At 40.9% G+C, this 21,108-nt stretch overlaps 1 protein-coding gene across 1 annotated transcript in view; it reads right to left on the bottom strand.

Moving 5' to 3' along the window:
- Positions 1–20,820, bottom strand: part of LOC122545614 (ER membrane protein complex subunit 9-like) — a 37,229-nt gene extending 16,409 nt beyond the window's left edge. The window contains exons 1-2 of the mRNA XM_087974893.1: positions 20,662–20,820; positions 16,468–16,671 (exon numbers count right to left, since the gene is read on the bottom strand). Coding sequence (XP_087831019.1) covers positions 16,468–16,671 — 204 coding nt within the window. The 5' untranslated portion in view covers positions 20,662–20,820. The remainder of the gene's footprint in view (positions 1–16,467; positions 16,672–20,661) is intronic.
- Between the last annotated feature and the right edge of the window lie 288 nt (positions 20,821–21,108).

Below are 21,108 nucleotides of genomic sequence, written 5' to 3'. Positions count from 1 at the left end.
TCAATTCAGTTCAGTTCAATTCAATTCGGTTCAATTCAATTCAGTTCAGTTCAATTCAGTTCAATTCGGTTCAGTTCAGTTCAGTTCAATTCAATTTGGTTCGATTCAATTCAGTTCAGTTCAATTCAATTCCATTCTGTTCAATTCAGTTCAATTCAGTACTGTTCAATTCAATTCAGTTCAATTCAATTCAGTTCCGTTCCATTCAGTTCATTTGAATTCAGTTCAGTTCAATTAAATTCAATTCAAGTCAATTCATTTCAATTCAATTCAATACAGTTCCGTTCAATTCAGTTGAATTCTATTCAGTTCAGTTCAAATCACTTCAATTCAATTCCATTCAATTCAGTTCAATTCAATTCACTTCAATTCAGTTCAGTTCGGTTCAATTCAGTTCGGTTCAATTCGGTTCAGTTCAGTTCAGTTCAGTTCAATTCGGTTCAGATCAGTTCAGTTCAGTTCAGTTTGATTCAATTCAATTCAATTCAGTTCAGTTCAATTCAATTCTGTTCAGTTCAATTCAATTCAATTCGGTTCAATTCAATTCAGTTTGGTTCAATTCAATTCAGTTCAATTCAGTTCAGTTCAATTTAGTTCAGTTCAATTCAGTTCAATTCAATTCAGTTCAATTCAATTCAGTTCAGTTCAGTTTGGTTCAATTCAATTCAGTTCAATTCAATTCGGTTCAATTCAGTTCAGTTCAGTTCAATTCAGTTCAGTTCAGTTCAGTTCAATTCAGTTCAGTTCAGTTCATTTCAGTTCAGTTCAGCTCAATTCAATTCAGTTCCGTTCCGTTCAATTCAATTGAATTCAGTTCAGGTCCGTTCAGTTGAATTCAGTTCAGTTCAATTAAATTCAATTCAAGTCAATTCATTTCAATTCAATTCAATACAGTTCCGTTCAATTCTATTCAGTTCACTTCAATTCAATTCAATTCCGTTCAATTCAGTTCAGCTCAATTCAATTCAGTTCAATTCAATTCATAGAACATAGAACATAGAACATAGAAGAATACAGTGCAGTACAGGCCCTTCGGCCCTCGATGTTGTGCCGATCCAAGCCCACCTAACCTACACTAGCCCACTATCCTCCAGTTCAGTTCAATTCAGTTCAGTTCAGTTCAGTTCAGTTCAGTTCAATTCAATTCAGTTCAATTCAATTCAGTTCAGTTCAATTCAGTTCAGTTCAGTTCAATTCAGTTCAATTCAATTCAGTTCAGTTCAATTCTGTTCCAATCAGTTCAGTTGCATACAGTTTAATTCAGTTCAATTCAATTCACTTCAATTCATTTCAGTTCGGTTCAATTCAGTTCAGCTCAATTCAATTCACTTCAATTCAGTTCAACTCAATTCAGTTCCGTTCCGTTCAGTTCCGTTCCATTCAATTCACTTGTTCAATTCAGTTCAGTTCAATTCACTTCAATTCAGTTCCATTCAGTTCAGCTCAATTCAATTCAGTTCAGTTCTGTTCAGTTCAATTCAGTTCCGTTCTGTTCAATTCAATTGAATTCAGTTCAGGTCCATTCAGTTCAATTCAGGTCCGTTCAATTGAGTTCAGTTCAGTTCAATTCTGTCCAGTACAATTCAATTCCATCCTGTTCAATTCAGTTCTGTTCAATTCAGCTCAGTTCAGTTCAATTCCTTTCAATTCAGTTATGTTCAATTCAATTCAGTTCCATTCAGTTCAGCTCAATTCAATTCGGTTCTGTTCCGTTCAATTCAATTGAATTCAGTTCAGGTCTGTTCAGTTCAATTCAATTCCATTCAATTGAGTTCAGTTCAGTTCAGTTCAATTCAGTCCAGTACAATTCAATTCCATTCTGTTCAATTCAGTTCAGTTCAGTTCAATTGAGTTCAGTTCAATTCTGTTCAGTTCAATTCAATTTAATTCAGTTCCGTTCAATTCAGTTCAGTTCAGTTCAATTCTGTTCCAATCAGTTCAGTTGCATACAGTTTAATTCAGTTCAATTCAATTCACTTCAATTCAATTCAGTTCAGTTCCACTCAGTTCAGTTCCGTTCAATTCAGTTCCGTTCAATTCAGTTCCGTTCAATTCAGTTCCGTTCAATTCACTTCAACTCAATTCAGTTCCACTCAGTTCAATCCCATTCAATTCAGTTCAGTTCAATTCAATTCAGTTCAATTCAGTTCAATTCAATTCACTTGTTCGATTCAGTTCAGTTCAATTCAATTCAGTTCAATTCAATTCAGTTGTTCAATTCAGTTCAGTTCAATTCAATTCAGTTCCATTCAGTTCAGCTCAATTCAATTCAGCTCAATTCAATTCAATTCAGTTCTGTTCAGCTCAATTGAATTCAGTTCAATTCAGTTCTGTTCAATTCAGTTCAATTCAATTCACTTCAATTCAATTCAATTCAGTTCCGTTCCATTCAGTTCAGTGCAATTCAATTCAGTTCAGTTCAATTAAATTCAATTCAAGTCAATTCATTTCAATTCAATTCAATTCAATACAGTTCCGTTCAATTCAGTTCAATTCTATTCAGTTCAGTTCAATTCGCTTCAATTCAATTCCGTTCAAATCAGTTCAGCTCAATTCAATTCAGTTCAATTCAATTCAGTTCAATTCAGTTCAGTTCCGTACAGTTTAATTCCGTTCAGTTCAGTTCAATTCAATTCACTTCAATTCAGTTCAATTCAATTCAATTCCATGCAGTTCAGTTCAATTCGCTTCAATTCAGTTCAGCTCAGTTCAGCTCAATTCAATTCAGTTCAGTTCCAATCAGTTCCATTCAGTTCAATTCAGTTCAGCTCAGTTCAGCTCAATTCAATTCAGTTCAGTTCCAATCAGTTCAGTTCCAATCAGTTCAGTTCCGTACAGTTTAATTCAGTTCAGTTTAGTTCAATTCAATTCACTTCAATTCAGTTTAATTCCATGCAGTTCAGTTCAATTCGCTTCAATTCAATTCAGTTCGGTTCAATTCAGTTCGGTTCAATTCGGTTCAGTTCAGTTCAATTCAATTCAATTCAGTTCAGCTCAACTCAGTTCAGTTCAATTCAGTTCAGTTCAGTTCAGTTCAGTTCAGTTCGGTTCAATTCAATTCAATTCAATTCGGTTCAGTTCAGTTCAGTTCAGTTCAATTCAGTTTAGTTCAGTTCAGTTCAATTCAGTTCAATTCAGTTCAGTTCAATTCAATTCAATTCCGTTCAATTCAGTTCAGCTCAATTCAATTCAGTTCAGTTCAGTTCAGTGCAATTCAATTCAATTCAGTTCAGTTCAACTCAGTTCAGTTCAATTCAGTTCAGTTCGGTGCAATTCAATTCAGTTCAGTTCAATTCAATTCGGTTCAATTCAATTCGGTCCAGTTCAGTTCAATTCAGTTTAGTTCAGTTCAGTTCAATTCAATTCAATTCAGTTCAATTCTGTTCAGTTCAATTCTGTTCAGTTCAATTCAATTCCGTTCAATTCAGTTCAGCTCAATTCAATTCAGTTCAGTGCAATTCAGTTCAGTTCAGTTCAGTTCAATTCTGTTCCAATCAGTTCAATTCAATTCAATTCAATTCAGTTCAGTTCAATTCAGTTCAATTCAATTCGGTTCAATTCAATTCAGTTCAGTTCAGTTTGGTTCAGTTCCGTTCAATTCAGTTCAGCTCAATTCAATTCAGTTCAGTGCAATTCAGTTCAGTTCAGTTCAGTTCAATTCAATTCACTTCAATTCAGTTTAATTCCATGCAGTTCAGTTCAATTCGCTTCAATTCAATTCAGTTCGGTTCAATTCAGTTCGGTTCAATTCGGTTCAGTTCAGTTCAATTCAATTCAATTCAGTTCAGCTCAACTCAGTTCAGTTCAATTCAGTTCAGTTCGGTTCAATTCAATTCAATTCGGTTCAGTTCAGTTCAGTTCAGTTCAGTTCAGTTCAGTTCAATTCAGTTTAGTTCAGTTCAGTTCAATTCAGTTCAATTCAGTTCAATTCTGTTCAGTTCAATTCAGTTCAGTTCAATTCAATTCAATTCCGTTCAATTCAGTTCAGCTCAATTCAATTCAATTCAGTTCAGTTCAACTCAGTTCAGTTCAATTCAGTTCAGTTCGGTGCAATTCAATTCAATTCGGTTCAATTCAATTCGGTCCAGTTCAGTTCAGTTCAGTTTAGTTCAGTTCAGTTCAATTCAATTCAATTCAGTTCAATTCTGTTCAGTTCAATTCTGTTCAGTTCAATTCAATTCAATTCAGTTCCGTTCAATTCAGTTCAGCTCAATTCAATTCAGTTCAGTGCAATTCAGTTCAGTTCAGTTCAGTTCAATTCTGTTCCAATCAGTTCAATTCAATTCAATTCAATTCAATTCAGTTCAATTCAGTTCAATTCAATTCGGTTCAGTTCAGTTCAGTTCAGTTCCGTTCAATTCAGTTCAGCTCAATTCAATTCAGTTCAGTGCAATTCAGTTCAGTTCAGTTCAATTCTGTTCCAATCAGTTCAGTTCAATTCAATTCAATTCAATTCAATTCAATTCAATTCAGTTCAATTCAATTCGGTTCAGTGCAATTCAGTTCAGTTCAGTTCAGTTCAATTCTGTTCCAATCAGTTCAGTTCAGTTCAATTCAATTCGGTTCAATTCAGTTCAGTTCAGTTCAGTTCAATTCAGTTTAGTTCAGTTCAATTCAATTCAGTTCAATTCTGTTCAGTTCAATTCAATTCAATTCAGTTCCGTTCAATTCAGTTCAGCTCAATTCAATTCAGTTCAGTGCAATTCAGTTCAGTTCAATTCTGTTCCAATCAGTTCAGTTCAGTTCAGTTCAATTCAGTTCAGTTCAGTTCAATTCAATTCGGTTCAATTCAATTCAGTTCAGTTCAGTTTGGTTCAATTCAGTTCAATTCAGTTCAGTTCAATTCAATTCAGTTCAGTTCAGTTTGGTTCAATTCAATTTGGTTCAATTCAGTTCAGTTCAATTCAGTTCAGTTCAATTCAGTTCAATTCAGTTCAGTTCAATTCAATTCAATTCAGTTCAGTTCAGTTTGGTTCAATTCAATTCAGTTCAATTCAATTCAGTTCAGTTCAATTCAGTTCAGTTCAATTCTGTTCCAATCAGTTCAATTCAATTCAATTCAATTCAGTTCAATTCAATTCGGTTCAATTCAATTCAGTTCAGTTCAGTTTGGTTCAATTCAGTTCAATTCTGTTCAGTTCAATTCAATTCAGTTCCGTTCAATTCAGTTCAGCTCAATTCAATTCAGTTCAGTGCAATTCAGTTCAGTTCAGTTCAGTTCAATTCTGTTCCAATCAGTTCAGTTCAGTTCAGTTCAGTTCAATTCGGTTCAATTCAATTCAGTTCGGTTCGGTTCGGTTCAGTTCAGTTCAGTTCAGTTCAATTCAGTTCAATTCAGTTTAGTTCAGTTCAATTCAATTCAGTTCAATTCTGTTCAGTTCAATTCTGTTCAGTTCAATTCAATTCAATTCAGTTCCGTTCAATTCAGTTCAGCTCAATTCAATTCAGTTCAGTGCAATTCAGTTCAGTTCAATTCTGTTCCAATCAGTTCAGTTCAATTCAGTTCAGTTCAGTTCAATTCAATTCGGTTCAATTCAATTCAGTTCAGTTCAGTTTGGTTCAATTCAGTTCAATTCAGTTCAGTTCAATTCAATTCGGTTCAATTCAATTCAGTTCAGTTCAGTTTGGTTCAATTCAATTTGGTTCAATTCAGTTCAGTTCAATTCAGTTCAATTCAGTTCAGTTCAAATCAGTTCAATTCAGTTCAGTTCAATTCAATTCGGTTCAATTCAATTCAATTCAGTTCAGTTCAGTTTGGTTCAATTCAATTTGGTTCAATTCAGTTCAGTTCAATTCAGTTCAATTCAGTTCAGTTCAAATCAGTTCAATTCAGTTCAGTTCAATTCAATTCGGTTCAATTCAATTCAGTTCAGTTCAGTTTGGTTCAATTCAATTCAGTTCAATTCAGTTCAGTTCAGTTCAGTTCATTTCAGTTCAGTTCTTTTCCGTTCCGTTCAGCTCAATTCAATTCAGTTCAGTTCAATTCAGTTCCGTTCCATTCAATTCAATTGAATTCAGTTCAGGTCCGTTCAGTTGAATTCAGTTCAGTTCAGTTCAGTTCAGTTCATTTCAGTTCAGTTCAGCTCAATTCAATTCAGTTCAGTTCAATTCAGTTCCGTTCCGTTCAATTCAATTGAATTCAGTTCAGGTCCGTTCAGTTGAATTCAGTTCAGTTCAATTAAATTCAATTCAAGTCAATTCATTTCAATTCAATTCAATACAGTTCCGTTCAATTCAGTTCAATTCTATTCAGTTCAGTTCAATTCAATTGAATTCCGTTCAATTCAGTTCAGCTCAATTCAATTCAGTTCAATTCAATTCATAGAACATAGAACATAGAAGAATACAGCGCAGTACAGGCCCTTCGGCCCTCGATGTTGCGCCGATCCAAGCCCACCTAAACTACACTAGCCCACTATCCTCCAGTTCAGTTTAAATCAGTTCAGTTCAGTTCAGTTCAATTCTGTTCAGTTCAGTTCAATTCAGTTCAATTCAATTCAGTTCAGTTCAGTTCAATTCAGTTCAGTTCAATTCAATTCAATTCAGTTCAATTCAATTTAATTCAGTTCCGTTCAATTCAGTTCAGTTCCATTCAATTCAGTTCAGTTCAATTCAATTCAGTTCAGTTCAATTCTGTTCCAATCAGTTCAGTTGCATACAGTTTAATTCAGTTCAATTCAATTCACTTCAATTCATTTCAGTTTGGTTCAATTCAGTTCAGCTCAATTCAATTCTCTTCAATTCAATTCAGTTCTACTCAATTCAGTTCAGTTCCGTTCAATTCAGTTCCGTTCAATTCACTTCAACTCAATTCAGTTCCACTCAATTCAGTTCCGTTCCGTTCAGTTCCGTTCCATTCAATTCACTTGTTCAATTCAGTTCAGTTCAATTCACTTCAATTCAGTTCCATTCAGTTCAGCTCAATTCAATTCAGTTCAGTTCTGTTCAGTTCAATTCAGTTCCGTTCCGTTCAATTCAATTGAATTCAGTTCAGGTCCATTCAGTTCAATTCAGGTCCGTTCAATTGAGTTCAGTTCAGTTCAATTCTGTCCAGTACAATTCAATTCCATTCTGTTCAGCTCAGTTCAGTTCAATTCCTTTCAATTCAGTTATGTTCAATTCAATTCAGTTCCATTCAGTTCAGCTCAATTCAATTCGGTTCCGTTCCGTTCAATTCAATTGAATTCAGTTCAGGTCTGTTCAGTTCAATTCAATTCCATTCAGTTGAGTTCAGTTCAGTTCAATTCAGTCCAGTACAATTCAATTCCATTCTGTTCAATTCAGTTCAGTCCAGTTCAATTGAGTTCAGTTCAATTTTGTTCAGTTCAATTCAATTCAATTCAATTCAATTCAATTCCGTTCAATTCAGTTCAGTTCAATTCTGTTCCAATCAGTTTAGTTGCATACAGTTTAATTCAGTTCAATTCAATTCACTTCAATTCAATTCAGTTCAGTTCCACTCAGTTCAGTTCCGTTCAATTCAGTTCAGTTCAATTCAGTTCAGTTCAATTCAGTTCAGTTCAATTCAACTCAATTCAGTTCCACTCAGTTCAATCCCATTCAATTCAGTTCCGTTCAATTCAATTCAGTTCAGTTCAATTCAATTCAATACAGTTCTGTTCAATTCAATTAAGTTCAATTCAATTCACTTGATCAATTCAGTTCAGTTCAATTCAGTTCAATTCAATTCAGTTCAATTCAATTCAGTTCAATTCAGTTCCATTCAGTTCAGCTCAATTCAATTCAGCTCAATTCAATTCAATTCAGTTCTGTTCAGTTCAATTGAATTCAGTTCAATTCAGTTCTGTTCAATTCAGTTCAATTCAATTCACTTCAATTCAATTCAGTTCCGTTCCATTCAGTTCAGTGCAATTCAATTCAGTTCAGTTCAATTAAATTCAATTCAAGTCAATTCATTTCAATTCAATTCAATTCAATACAGTTCCGTTCAATTCAGTTCAATTCTATTCAGTTCAGTTCAATTCGCTTCAATTCAATTCCGTTCAATTCAGTTCAGCTCAATTCAATTCAGTTCAATTCAATTCAGTTCAATTCAATTCAGTTCAATTCAATTCAGTTCAGTTCCAATCAGTTCAATTCAGTTCAGTTCCAATCAGTTCAGTTCCGTACAGTTTAATTCAGTTCAGTTCAGTTCAGTTCAATTCAATTCACTTCAATTCAATTCAATTCCATGCAGTTCAGTTCAATTCGCTTCAATTCAATTCAGTTCGGTTCAATTCAGTTCGGTTCAATTCGGTTCAGTTCAGTTCAGTTCAGTTCAATTCAGTTCAGTTCGTTGCAATTCAATTCAATTCAGTTCAGTTCAACTCAGTTCAGTTCAGTTCAGTTCGGTGCAATTCAATTCAGTTCAGTTCAATTCAATTCGGTTCAATTCAATTCGGTTCAGTTCAGTTCAGTTCAATTCAGTTTAGTTCAGTTCAGTTCAATTCAGTTCAATTCTGTTCAGTTCAATTCAATTCAATTCAGTTCCGTTCAATTCAGTTCCGTTCAATTCAGTTCAGCTCAATTCAATTCAGTTCAGTGCAATTCAGTTCAGTTCAGTTCAGTTCAATTCTGTTCCAATCAGTTCAGTTCAATTCAGTTCAGTTCAATTCAATTCAGTTCAGTGCAATTCAGTTCAGTTCAGTTCAGTTCAATTCTGTTCCAATCAGTTCAGTTCCGTTCAATTCAGTTCAGCTCAATTCAATTCAGTTCAGTGCAATTCAGTTCAGTTCAGTTCATTCTGTTCCAATCAGTTCAGTTCAGTTCAGTTCAATTCAGTTCTGTTCAGCTCAATTGAATTCAGTTCAGTGCAATTCAGTTCTGTTCAATTCACTTCAATTCAATTCAGTTCTGTTCCATTCAGTTCAGTGCAATTCAATTAAATTCAATTCAAGTCAATTCATTTCAATTCAATTCAATTCAATTCAATACAGTTCCGTTCAATTCAGTTCAATTCGCTTCAATTCAATTCCGTTCAATTCAGTTCAGTTCAATTAAATTCAGTTCAATTCAATTCAGTTCAGTTCCAATCAGTTCAATTCAGTTCAGTTCCAATCAGTTCAGTTCCGTACAGTTTAATTCAGTTCAGTTCAGTTCAATTCAATTCACTTCAATTCAGTTCAATTCAATTCAATTCCATGCAGTTCAGTTCAATTCGCTTCAATTCAATTCAGTTCAGTTCAGTTCAGTTCGGTTCAATTCGGTTCAGTTCAGTTCAATTCAATTCAATTCAGTTCAGTTCAACTCAGTTCAGTTCAATTCAGTTCAGTTCGGTGCAATTCAATTCAGTTCAGTTCAATTCAATTCGGTTCAATTCAATTCGGTTCAGTTCAGTTCAGTTCAATTCGCTTCAATTCAATTCCATTCAATTCAGTTCTGTTCAATTCAGTTCAGTTTAATTCAATTCAGTTCAGTTCAGTTCAATTCACTTCAATTCAATTCAGTTCCGTTCAATTCAGTTCCGTTCAATTCAGTTCGGTTCAATTCAGTTCGGTTCAGTTCAATTCAGTTCTGTTCCGTTCCGTTCGGTTCAGTTCAATTCAATTGAATTCAGTTCAGGTCCATTCAGTTCAATTCTGTTCCGTTCAATTCAGTTCCATTCAATTCAGTTGAATTCAGTTCAATTCAATTCTGTTCTGTTCAATTCAAATCAATTTAGCTCAGTTCAATTCAATTCAATACAGATCCATTCAGTTCCGTTCAATTAAGTTCCCTTCAATTCAATTCAGCTCGATTCAATTCAGTTCGATTCAATTCAGTTCCGTCCAGTTCAGTTCCGTCCAGTTCAGTTCCGTCCAGTTCAGTTCCGTCCAGTTCAATTCGGTTCGGTTCAGTTCAGTTCAGTTCAATTCTGTTCCAATCAGTTCAGTTCCATACAGTTTAATTCAGTTCAGTTAATTTCAGTTCAATTCAGTTCAGTTCGGTTCAATTCAGTTCAATTCTGTTCAGTTCAATTCTGTTCAGTTCAAGTCTGTTCAGTTCAATTCAGCTCGATTCAATTCAGCTCGATTCAATTCAGTTCCGTCCAGTTCAGTTCCGTCCAGTTCAATTCGGTTCAGTTCAATTCGGTTCAGTTCAATTCGGTTCAGTTCAATTCCGTTCAATTCAATTCCGTTCAACTCAATTCCGTTCAATTCAATTCACTTCAATTCAATTCAGTTCAGTTCAATTCATTACAGTTCCGTTCAATTCAGTTCTGTTCAATTCAATTCCTTTCAATTCAATTCAGCTCCGTTCAATTCAGCTCCGTTCAATTCAAATCAATTGAGTTCAGTTCAATTCAATTCAATTCATTCAGTTCAGTTCAATACAGTTCTGTTCAATTCAGGTCTGTTCAATTCAATTCCTTTCAATTCAATCCTGTTCCATTCAATTCAGCTCCGTTCAATTCAATTTAATGCAGTTCAATTCAATACAGTTCCGTTCAATTCAATTCAGTTCCATTAAGTTCAATTCGCTTCAATTCAGTTGAGTTCAATTCAGTTGAGTTCAATTCAATTCAGTTGAGTTCAGTTGAGTTGAGTTCAATTCAGTTGAGTTGAGTTGAGTTGAGTTCAATTCAGTTGAGTTCAGTTCAGTTGAGTTCAGTTCAGTTGAGTTCAATTCAGTTGAGTTCAATTCAGTTGAGTTCAATTCAGTTGAGTTCAATTCAGTTGAGTTCAATTCAGTTGAGTTCAATTCAGTTGAGTTCAACTCTGTTCAATTCAGTTGAGTTCAATTCAGTTGAGTTGAGTTCAGTTGAGTTGAGTTCAGTTGAGTTCAATTCAGTTGAGTTCAATTCAGTTCCGTTCAATTCAGTTCAGTTGAGTTCAATTCAGTTGAGTTCAATTCAGTTGAATTCAATTCAGTTGAGTTCAGTTCAGTTGAGTTCAATTCAGTTGAGTTCAATTCAGTTGAGTTCAATTCAGTTGAGTTCAATTCAGTTGAGTTCAACTCTGTTCCATTCCAGTCAGTTCAATTGAGTTGAGTTCAATTGAGTTGAGTTCAGTTGAGTTGAGTTCAGTTGAGTTGAGTTCAGTTGAGTTGAATTCAGTTCAGTTGAGTTCAGTTCAGTTGAGTTCAGTTGAGTTCAATTCAGTTCCGTTCAATTCAGTTCAGTTGAGTTCAATTCAGTTGAGTTCAATTCAGTTGAATTCAATTCAGTTGAGTTCAGTTCAGTTGAGTTCAATTCAGTTGAGTTCAATTCAGTTGAGTTCAGTTGAGTTCAATTCAGTTGAGTTCAATTCAGTTCCGTTGAGTTCAATTCAGTTCCGTTGAGTTCAATTCAGTTGAGTTCAATTCAGTTCAGTTGAGTTCAATTCAGTTGAGTTCAATTCAGTTCTGTTCTGTTCGGTTCAGTTCAATTCAATTGAATTCAGTTCAGGTCCATTCAGTTCAATTCTGTTCCGTTCAATTCAGTTCCGTTCAATTCAGTTGAATTCAGTTCAATTCAATTCTGTTCTGTTCAATTCAAATCAATTTAGTTCAGTTCAATTCAATTCAGATCCAGTCAGTTCCGTTCAATTCAGTTCCCTTCAATTCAATTCAGCTCGATTCAATTCAGTTCGATTCAATTCAGTGCAATTCAATTCAGTTCCGTCCAGTTCAGTTCCGTCCAGTTCAATTCGCTTCAATTCAATTCGGTTCGGTTCAATTCGGTTTGGTTCAGTTCAGTTCAGTTCAATTCTGTTCCAATCAGTTCAGTTCCATACAGTTTAATTCAGTTCAGTTCATTTCAGTTCGGTTCAATTCAGTTCAATTCTGTTCAGTTCAATTCTGTTCAGTTCAAGTCTGTTCAGTTCAATTCAGCTCGATTCAATTCAGTTCCGTCCAGTTCAATTCGGTTCAGTTCAATTCCGTTCAATTCAATTCCGTTCAATTCAATTCACTTCAATTCAATTCACTTCAATTCAATTCACTTCAATTCAATTCACTTCAATTCAATTCACTTCAATTCACTTCAATTCAATTCAGTTCAGTTCAATTCATTACAGTTCCGTTCAATTCAGTTCTGTTCAATTCAATTCCTTTCAATTCAATTCAGCTCCGTTCAATTCAGCTCCATTCAATTCAGCTCCGTTCAATTCAAATCAATTGAGTTCAGTTCAATTCAATTCAATTCATTCAGTTCAGTTCAATACAGTTCTGTTCAATTCAGGTCTGTTCAATTCAATTCCTTTCAATTCAATCCTGTTCCATTCAATTCAGCTCCGTTCAATTCAATTCAATTCAATTTAATGCAGTTCAATTCAATACAGTTCCATTCAATTCAATTCAGTTCCATTAAGTTCAACTCGCTTCAATTCAGTTCAGCTCAATTCAATTCAGCTCAATTCAGTTGAGTTCAATTCAGTTGAGTTCAATTCAATTCAGTTGAGTTCAGTTGAGTTGAGTTCAGTTGAGTTGAGTTCAATTCAGTGGAGTTCAATTCAGTGGTGTTCAATTCAGTGGTGTTCAATTCAGTGGAGTTCAATTCAGTGGTGTTCAATTCAGTGGAGTTCAATTCAGTGGAGTTCAATTCAGTGGAGTTCAATTCAGTGGAGTTCAATTCAGTGGAGTTCAATTCAGTGGAGTTCAATTCAGTGGTGTTCAATTCAGTGGAGTTCAGTTCAGTTGAGTTCAGTTCAGTTGAGTTCAGTTGAGTTCAATTCAGTTGAGTTCAATTCAGTTGAGTTCAACTCTGTTCCGTTCCAGTCAGTTCAATTCAGTTGAGTTCAATTCAGTTGAGTTGAGTTCAGTTGAGTTGAGTTCAGTTGAGTTGAATTCAGTTGAGTTGAATTCAGTTGAGTTGAATTCAGTTGAGTTGAATTCAGTTCAGTTGAGTTCAGTTGAGTTGAGTTCAGTTGAGTTCAATTCAGTTGAGTTCAATTCAGTTGAGTTCAATGCAGTTGAGTTCAATTCAGTTCAGTTGAGTTCAATTCAGTTGAGTTGAGTTGAGTTGAGTTCAATTCAGTTGAGTTCAATTCAGTTCAGTTGAGTTCAATTCAGTTGAGTTCAATTCAGTTGAGTTCAATTCAGTTGAGTTCAATTCAGTTGAGTTCAATTCAGTTCCGTTCAATTCAGTTCCATTCAATTCAGTTCCGTTGAGTTCAATTCAGTTGAGTTCAATTCAGTTCCGTTCAATTCAGTTCCGTTCAATTCAGTTCAGTTGAGTTCAATTCAGTTGAGTTGAGTTGAGTTGAGTTCAATTCAGTTCAGTTGAGTTCAATTCAGTTGAGTTCAATTCAGTTGAGTTCAATTCAGTTGAGTTCAATTCAGTTCCATTCAATTCAGTTCCGTTGAGTTCAATTCAGTTGAGTTCAATTCAGTTGAGTTCAATTCAGTTGAGTTCAACTCTGTTCCGTTCCAGTCAGTTCAATTCAGTTGAGCTCAATTCAGTTGAGTTGAGTTCAGTTGAGTTGAGTTCAGTTGAGTTGAATTCAGTTGAGTTGAATTCAGTTGAGTTGAATTCAGTTCAGTTGAATTCAGTTCAGTTGAGTTCAGTTCAGTTGAGTTCAATTCAGTTGAGTTCAATTCAGTTGAGTTCAATTCAGTTCCGTTCAATTCAGTTCCGTTCAATTCAGTTCCGTTCAATTCAGTTGAGTTCAATTCAGTTGAGTTCAATTCAGTTGAGTTCAATTCAGTTGAGTTGAATTCAGTTCAGTTGAGTTCAGTTGAGTTGAGTTCAATTCAGTTGAGTTCAATGCAGTTGAGTTCAATTCAGTTGAGTTCAATTCAGTTGAGTTCAATTCAGTTGAGTTCAATTCAGTTGAGTTCAATTCAATTCCGTTGAGTTCAATTCAGTTGAGTTCAATTCAGTTGAGTTCAATTCAGTTGAGTTCAATTCAGTTGAGTTCAATTCAGTTGAGTTGAGTTCAATTCAGTTGAGTTCAATTCAGTTCCGTTGAGTTCAATTCAGTTGAGTTCAATTCAGTTCCGTTGAGTTCAATTCAGTTGAGTTCAATTCAGTTGAGTTCAGTTCAGTTGAGTTCAGTTCAGTTGAGTTCAGTTCAGTTGAGTTCAGTTCAGTTGAGTTCAGTTCAGTTGAGTTCAGTTCAGTTGAGTTCAATTCAGTTGAGTTCAATTCAGTTGAGTTCAATTCAGTTGAGTTCAATTCAGTTGAGTTCAATTCAGTTGAGTTCAATTGAGTTCAATTCAATTGAGTTCAATTGAGTTGAGTTGTGTTGAGTTGAGTTGAGTTGAATTCAGTTGAGTTGAATTCAGTTGAGTTGAATTCAGTTGAGTTCAATTCAGTTCCGTTGAGTTCAGTTCCGTTGATTTCAGTTCCGTTGAGTTCAACTCAGTTGAGTTCAACTCAGTTGAGTTCAATTCAGTTGAGTTCAATTCAGTTGAGTTCAATTCAGTTGAGTTCAATTCAGTTGAGTTCAATTCAGTTGAGTTGAGTTGAGTTCAGTTGAGTTCAATTCAGTTCCGTTCAATTCAGTTCAGTTGAGTTCAATTCAGTTGAGTTCAATTCAGTTCAGTTCAATTCAGTTCAGTTCAATTCAGTTCAGTTGAGGTCAGTTCAGTTGAGGTCAGTTCAGTTGAGGTCAGTTGAGTTGAGGTCAGTTGAGTTGAGTTCAATTCAGTTGAGTTGAGTTCAGTTGAGTTGAATTCAGTTGAGTTGAATTCAGTTGAGTTGAATTCAGTTGAGTTGAATTCAGTTGAGTTCAGTTCAGTTGAGTTCAGTTCAGTTGAGGTCAGTTCAGTTGAATTCAATTCAGTTGAGTTCAATTCAGTTGAGTTCAATTCAGTTGAGTTGAGTTCCGTTGAGTTGAGTTCAGTTGAGTTCAATTCAGTTCAGTTGAGTTCAATTCAGTTCAGTTGAGTTCAGTTCAGTCGAGTTCAATTCAGTCGAGTTCAGTTCAGTCGAGTTCAGTTCAGTCGAGTTCAGTTCAGTCGAATTCAGTTCAGTCGAATTCAGTTCAGTCGAATTCAGTTCAGTCGAATTCAATTCAGTCGAATTCAATTCAGTCGAATTCAATTCAGTCGAATTCAATTCAGTCGAGTTCAGTTCAGTCGAGTTCAGTTCAGTCGAGTTCAGTTCAGTCGAGTTCAGTTCAGTCGAGTTCAGTTCAGTCGAGTTCAGTTCAGTCGAGTTCAGTTCAGTCGAGTTCAATTCAGTCGAGTTCAATTCAGTCGAGTTCAATTCAGTCGAGTTCAATTCAGTCGAGTTCAATTCAGTCGAGTTCAATTCAGTTCAGTTGAGTTGAGTTCAGTTGAGTTCAATTCAGTTCCGTTCAATTCAGTTCAGTTGAGTTCAATTCAGTTGAGTTCAATTCAGTTCAGTTGAGTTGAGTTCAGTTGAGTTCAATTCAGTTCCGTTCAATTCAGTTCAGTTGAGTTCAATTCAGTTGAGTTCAATTCAGTTGAGTTCAATTCAGTTCAGTTGAGGTCAGTTCAGTTGAGGTCAGTTCAGTTGAGGTCAGTTCAGTCGAGGTCAGTTCAGTCGAGTTCAATTCAGTCGAGTTCAGTTCAGTCGAGTTCAGTTCAGTCGAATTCAATTCAGTCGAATTAAATTCAGTCGAATTCAATTCAGTCGAATTCAATTCAGTCGAATTCAATTCAGTCGAATTCAATTCAGTCGAATTCAATTCAGTCGAATTCAATTCAGTCGAGTTCAGTTCAGTCGAGTTCAGTTCAGTCGAGTTCAGTTCAGTCGAGTTCAATTCAGTCGAGTTCAATTCAGTCGAGTTCAATTCAGTCGAGTTCAATTCAGTCGAGTTCAATTCAGTCGAGTTCAATTCAGTCGAGTTCAATTCAGTCGAGTTCAATTCAGTCGAGTTGAGTTCAGTCGAGTTGAGTTCAGTTGAGTTCAATTCAGTTGAGTTGAGTTCAATTCAGTTGAGTTCAATTCAGTTGAGTTCAATTCAGTTGAGTTCAATTCAGTTGAGTTCAATTCAGTTGAGTTCAATTCAGTTGAGTTCAGTTCAGTTGAGTTCAGTTCAGTTGAGTTCAGTTCAGTTGAGTTCAATTCAGTTGAGTTCAATTCAGTTCAGTTGAGTTCAATTCAGTTCAGTTGAGTTCAATTCAGTTCAGTTGAGTTCAATTCAGTTCAGTTGAGTTCAATTCAGTTGAGTTCAGTTCAATTCAGTTCAATTCAGTTGAGTTCAATTCAGTTGAGTTGAGTTCAGTTGAGTTGAGTTCAGTTGAGTTGAGTTCAATTCAGTTGAGTTCAATTCAGTTGAGTTCAATTCAGTTGAGTTCAATTCAGTTGAGTTCAATTCAGTTGAGTTCAATTCAGTTCAGTTCAGTTCCGTTCAATTCAGTTCAGTTGAGTTCAATTCTGTTCCATTCAAATCAGTTCCGTTCAATTGAGTAAATTCAGTTCAATTCAATTCAATAGTTCCGTTCTATTCAGTTCACTTCAAATCAGTTTCGTTCAATTCAATTCAACTCAATTCCGTTCCATTCAGTTCAGTTCAGTTCACTGTTCCCCCTCCCTCCCCACTCCACCCCATGTGTGTCGCCACCCCGATGTGAACTCGGTGGAACTGCAGCACCCACCTGATTGAGTGCGACCTCCAACATGACGGTGAGAGGGAGGCAGCTGTGGAAGAGGGGAATGGAGTCAGTCAGGACCTGACAGCCGCGCCTCTCCTCCGGTGCACTCTCGGCCAGCAGAAGGCCGTTCACGGCGCAGGACGGGTACTTGGCGGCATGGAGCTGCATCTTCACATACGCCTGCGCTGAAATCTCCACCTCGCCCATCTTCGGGTGAACGGTGGGGTGGGGTGGTGAGGGGGAAAAGGGGGGGGGGGAGAGAGAGAGCGAGAGAGAGAGAAAGAAAGAGCGAGAGAGAGAGAGAGAGAGAGAGAATGAATATTTAGGGAAAGCTTGCAAACTATTCCCGCTCGCCTCTCTCCTCCCTCATTTCCAGCCTCCCTCCTGCATTACGCGGTGGCTCGGTGGATAGCGTCGCTGCCTCACAGCGTCAGGGACCACGTGGTTCGATCCCACCCTCAGGGCGACTGTCTGTGCAGAATTGGCACGTCCTCTCCCCCCACCCTGTGTCCGCACGGGTTTCCTCCCAGCGCTCCGGTTTCCTCCCCACAGTGTGGGAACAGGCCATTCGGCCCAGCAAGTCCATGCTGACCCTCCGAACAGCATAGCGTCCAGACACTTTCCCCCAACACCTTATCCCTGTCACCCTGCATTCCGCATGGCCAATCCACCCTAACCTGCACATCCCTGGGCACTATGGGTAATTTAGCACGGCCAATCCACCCTAACCTGCACATCCCTGGGCACTGTGGGATCCCTGTGGGAGGCCATTCAGCTCCTCCTCCAGCCTGTCACACAGGAACAGCAGGAGGCCAGTCAGCCTCCCCCCTCCTCCAGCCTGTTACACGGGAACTGCAGGAGGCCATTCAGCCCCTCCCTCCTCCAGCCTGTTACACAGGAACAGCAGAAGGCCATTCAGCCCTCCCTCCTCCAGCCTGTTACACGGGAACAGCAGGAGGCCATTCAGCCCCCCCTCCTCCAGCCTGTCACACGGGAACAGCAAGAGGCCATTCAGCCCCCCCTGCCCCCCACTTAGGCCTGTTACACAGGAACAGGAAGTGACCATTCTGCCCCTCAAGTCCATGATACCACTCGGCTCCCTTCCAGAAATTTCTACATGCTGCAGTCTCGGAGTCCCAATGTTAATAGATGGAGGGTAAAGGCCTGGGCGGGGGTGGGGGTTGGGGCAGCGTGATTGTGGAGGACGGATTTTTCTAGAAAGGGGGCAGACCACCGAGTAACTTATCAAACCGCTCGGCTCAGAACCCTCTCCCAAATTTTTCCCCAAAGGAATGGCCTCTCTCTCTCTCTTCTCCCTGGAGGTTTCTGGAATACTTCCCTCTTTTGGAACCTTCCAATTGGGGACTAGCACAGCGGGGACGTGACGCGCTGATGCCAGGAGGTGGATGGTGGTGGTGGTGGTGGCACCTCATCTCCCCGCTCACAGCGGAGGCAATACCGTGCGGCATGGGGGGGGGGGGGCAGGTGCAGGCGTCCCCTGGGTGGGGGAGGGTGGAACCTGAGGAGACGGGCTCGGGGAAAGAGGTTGGCCATTTATGGCCGAGGTGTTGGTGGATGGGTGAGTGTCTGGAATTCTCCCGGCGCCCCTGCACAGACTGTGGGAGCTCACTGACCGCGGGTGCATTCAAAAGGCTGGGGAGGGGGGGGGGGAAGAGGGACAGAGAGAGAGAGAGAGACTGAGAGAGAGAGAGAGAGAGGCAGGGCACGAGACTGGAAGGGACATTGTAGGAAAACAGCGCAGAGTTGAAAGACTGGTGGACCAGGATAGTGGGGCCGAATGGTACGATATCCCCCTGTTGTTACAGGCGGAGGGAGGGTGAGGATTGATGGTGAGGGCGGAGGGAGGGTGAGGATTGAGGGTATGGGCGGAGGGAGGGTGAGGATTGAGGGTGTGGGCGGAGGGAGGATGAGGATTGAGGACGTGGGTCAGAGGGAGGGAGGATGAAGATTGAGGGTGCGGTTCGGAGGGTGAGGATTGAGGGTGTGGGGTGGAGGTAGGGTGAGGATTGAGGGTGTGGGTCAGAGGGAGGGAGGGTGAGGAATGAGGGTGTGGGGCAGAGGAAGGGAGGGAGGGTGAGGATTGAGGGCGTGGGTCGGAGGGAGAAAGGGTGAGGATTGAGGGTGTGGGTCAGAGGGAGCGAGGGTGAGGATTGAGGGTGTGGGTCAGAGGGAGGGAGGGTGAGGATTGAGGGTGTTGTCGGAGGGAGGGAGGGTGAGGATTGAGGGTGTGGGTCGGAGGGTGAGGATTGAGGGTGTGGGTCGGAGGGAGGATTGAGGGTGTGGGTCGGAGGGTGAGGATTGAGGGGGTGGGTCGGAGGGTGAGGATTGAGGGTCTGGGTCGGAGGGTGAGGATTGAGGGTGTGGGTCAGAGGGAGGAAGGGTGAGGAATGAGGGTGTGGGGCAGAGGAAGGGAGGGTGAGGATTGAGGGTGTGGGTCGGAAGGAGGATTGAAGGTGTGGGTCGGAGGGTGAGGATTGAGGGTGTGGGTCAGAGGGTGAAGATTGAGGGTCTGGGTCGGAGGGTGAGGATTGAGGGTGTGGGTCGGAGGGTAAGGATTGAGGGTGTGGGGTGGAGGGAGGGTGAGGATTGAGGGTGTGGATCGGAGGGAGGAAGGGTGAGGATTGAGGGTGTGGGTCAGAGGGAGCGAGGGTGAGGATTGAGGGTGTAGGTCGGAGGGAGGGAGTGTGAGGATTGAGGGTGTGGGTCGGAAGGAGGATTGAAGGTGTGGGTCGGAGGGTGAGGATTGAGGGTGTGGGTCAGAGGGTGAAGATTGAGGGTCTGGGTCGGAGGGTGAGGATTGAGGGTGTGGGTCGGAGGGTAAGGATTGAGGGTGTGGGGTGGAGGGAGGGTGAGGATTGAGGGTGTGGATCGGAGGGAGGGAGTGAGGTGCAGAATGAGGACTGCAGATGCTGGAGATCAGAGCTGAAAATGTGTTGCTGGAAAAGCGCAGCAGGTCAGGCAGCATCCAGGGAACAGGAGAATTGACGTTTCGGGAATTCCTGAAGAAGAGCTCATGCCCGAAACGTCGATTCTCCTGCTCCTTGGATGCTGCCTGACCTGCTGCGCTTTTCCAGCAACACATTTTCAGCTGCAGAATGATATCCCCCTTCCTCCATTGGCTGGTGCCTTGAACCCCGCCCCCTGTTGTTGAGTGATAGAATGGCAGAGAGTGCTGGAGGGGCCGAATGGCAGAGAGGGCTGGAGGGGCCGAATGGCCACCTGCTACTGTGGACCCCAACCCTTTCCCTACTTTGTTGGTAGTGGGGGAGTTGGAACATCATTGTCCCTCCCCCCAGCCCACCCATTCAGCACCCTTGGGTGCCCACCCCTGCAACCTCACCCAATTTGGGTTTGAGATTGACTCCCCCCCGACTGTCTCACTCTCAAGAAACCCACTTCCTGGTTAACAGGAGACCCGCCCAACACCTCGCCGTCCATTGGCCAGGCTCCAGTCCGTCCACATTTCCCGACGTCCTATTGGATCGGCGCCCGCCGGTCAATCCCACCCGGCCACCCCATTGGCCGAAGAGGACAATGAGAGTCACGCAAACCCCACCCGGCTTTCCCTGATTGGATGCCTCCTCGTCCGCTGGTCACGGGGCTGTCGCCCTATTGGGTCGACCCACTGTCGGTCAGGGGCGGTCCCGGTCGCCCATTGGTTGACGACGACAAGGTATGAATGCCGCCCACTCCGCCTCGTCGCATTGGCCCAGCCGTGACACGTTCGGTTATTCGATTGGCCGAGCGGCCGCCTCAGTCGGGCGGGAGGGACGGGACCCGAGGCGCGGCGCGAGCTATGTCCCGCCCACCGCTCAACCCGATTGGTCACAGCTCACATTAACCATTGGCCTTCCGGCGTGCCGGTCAGGTGACGAACGGAGAACGGGGGGGGGGGCAGGACATCCCGCGAAGGCGGGTCGCCATTGGTCGAACATGCCATCTGTCAGGTGACGCTGCACAGAGCCGGGATACCATTGGCCAATCAGCTGTCACTCCGAAACCTAGCCACGGTTTGATTGGACAGCCGTGAGCCAATGGGTGGTTGTTTACACCCTTTTCTTTTGAAGGGGCGGGACAGGGTGGCAAATCCGGGGGAAGAGCCGCAGGTCTCCGTATTCAGACAGGCCCCGCGTGGTCCGAAAGGGAGATCGGGAAAAACAAAACCGATTCGCTTACTTTAATTTTTATCTCGGAATTTCAAGGCGAGGCGGACTGTCCGGTCTTTTCTCTTTCTTTTAAACTGTCGAACCAGGCCGCCCTTAGCAACCGCGGGCCGGGCCGTGCGTCGCCATTTTGGTTTGCTGCTGGGGGGGGGGGGGCGGAGTTTGACCTCTGACCCGTCACCGTCGCGGAGGCGGGCAGAGAGGTCTCTGGCCGCAACCTCACCAACTCCGCGTCAACCCGATTGGGCCGTCCCGACGTCTGTCATCGCGAGCAAGCGCGGCGGTTGGTCCGGCGCGGGCACCGTGGCGTGTCCGTCTGTTGCGTCACCGTCCGGTCCCTGCCCATTGGTCGGCGGCGCTGTCAATCCAACACCTTTGGCAGAGACCATGAAGGAACTCGCGAGAGGGGTGTTTTTGGGGGGGGGGTGGAAGTGGAACAATGGACTCTCCCTCTCTCTGT

Source organism: Chiloscyllium plagiosum, unplaced genomic scaffold (genome assembly GCF_037043375.1).
Source record: "Chiloscyllium plagiosum isolate Xiang-an unplaced genomic scaffold, Cpla_swu_hap1 HiC_scaffold_27, whole genome shotgun sequence".
Classification (NCBI taxonomy): domain Eukaryota; kingdom Metazoa; phylum Chordata; class Chondrichthyes; order Orectolobiformes; family Hemiscylliidae; genus Chiloscyllium; species Chiloscyllium plagiosum.
This window is presented reverse-complemented; position numbering and strand designations above follow the sequence as displayed.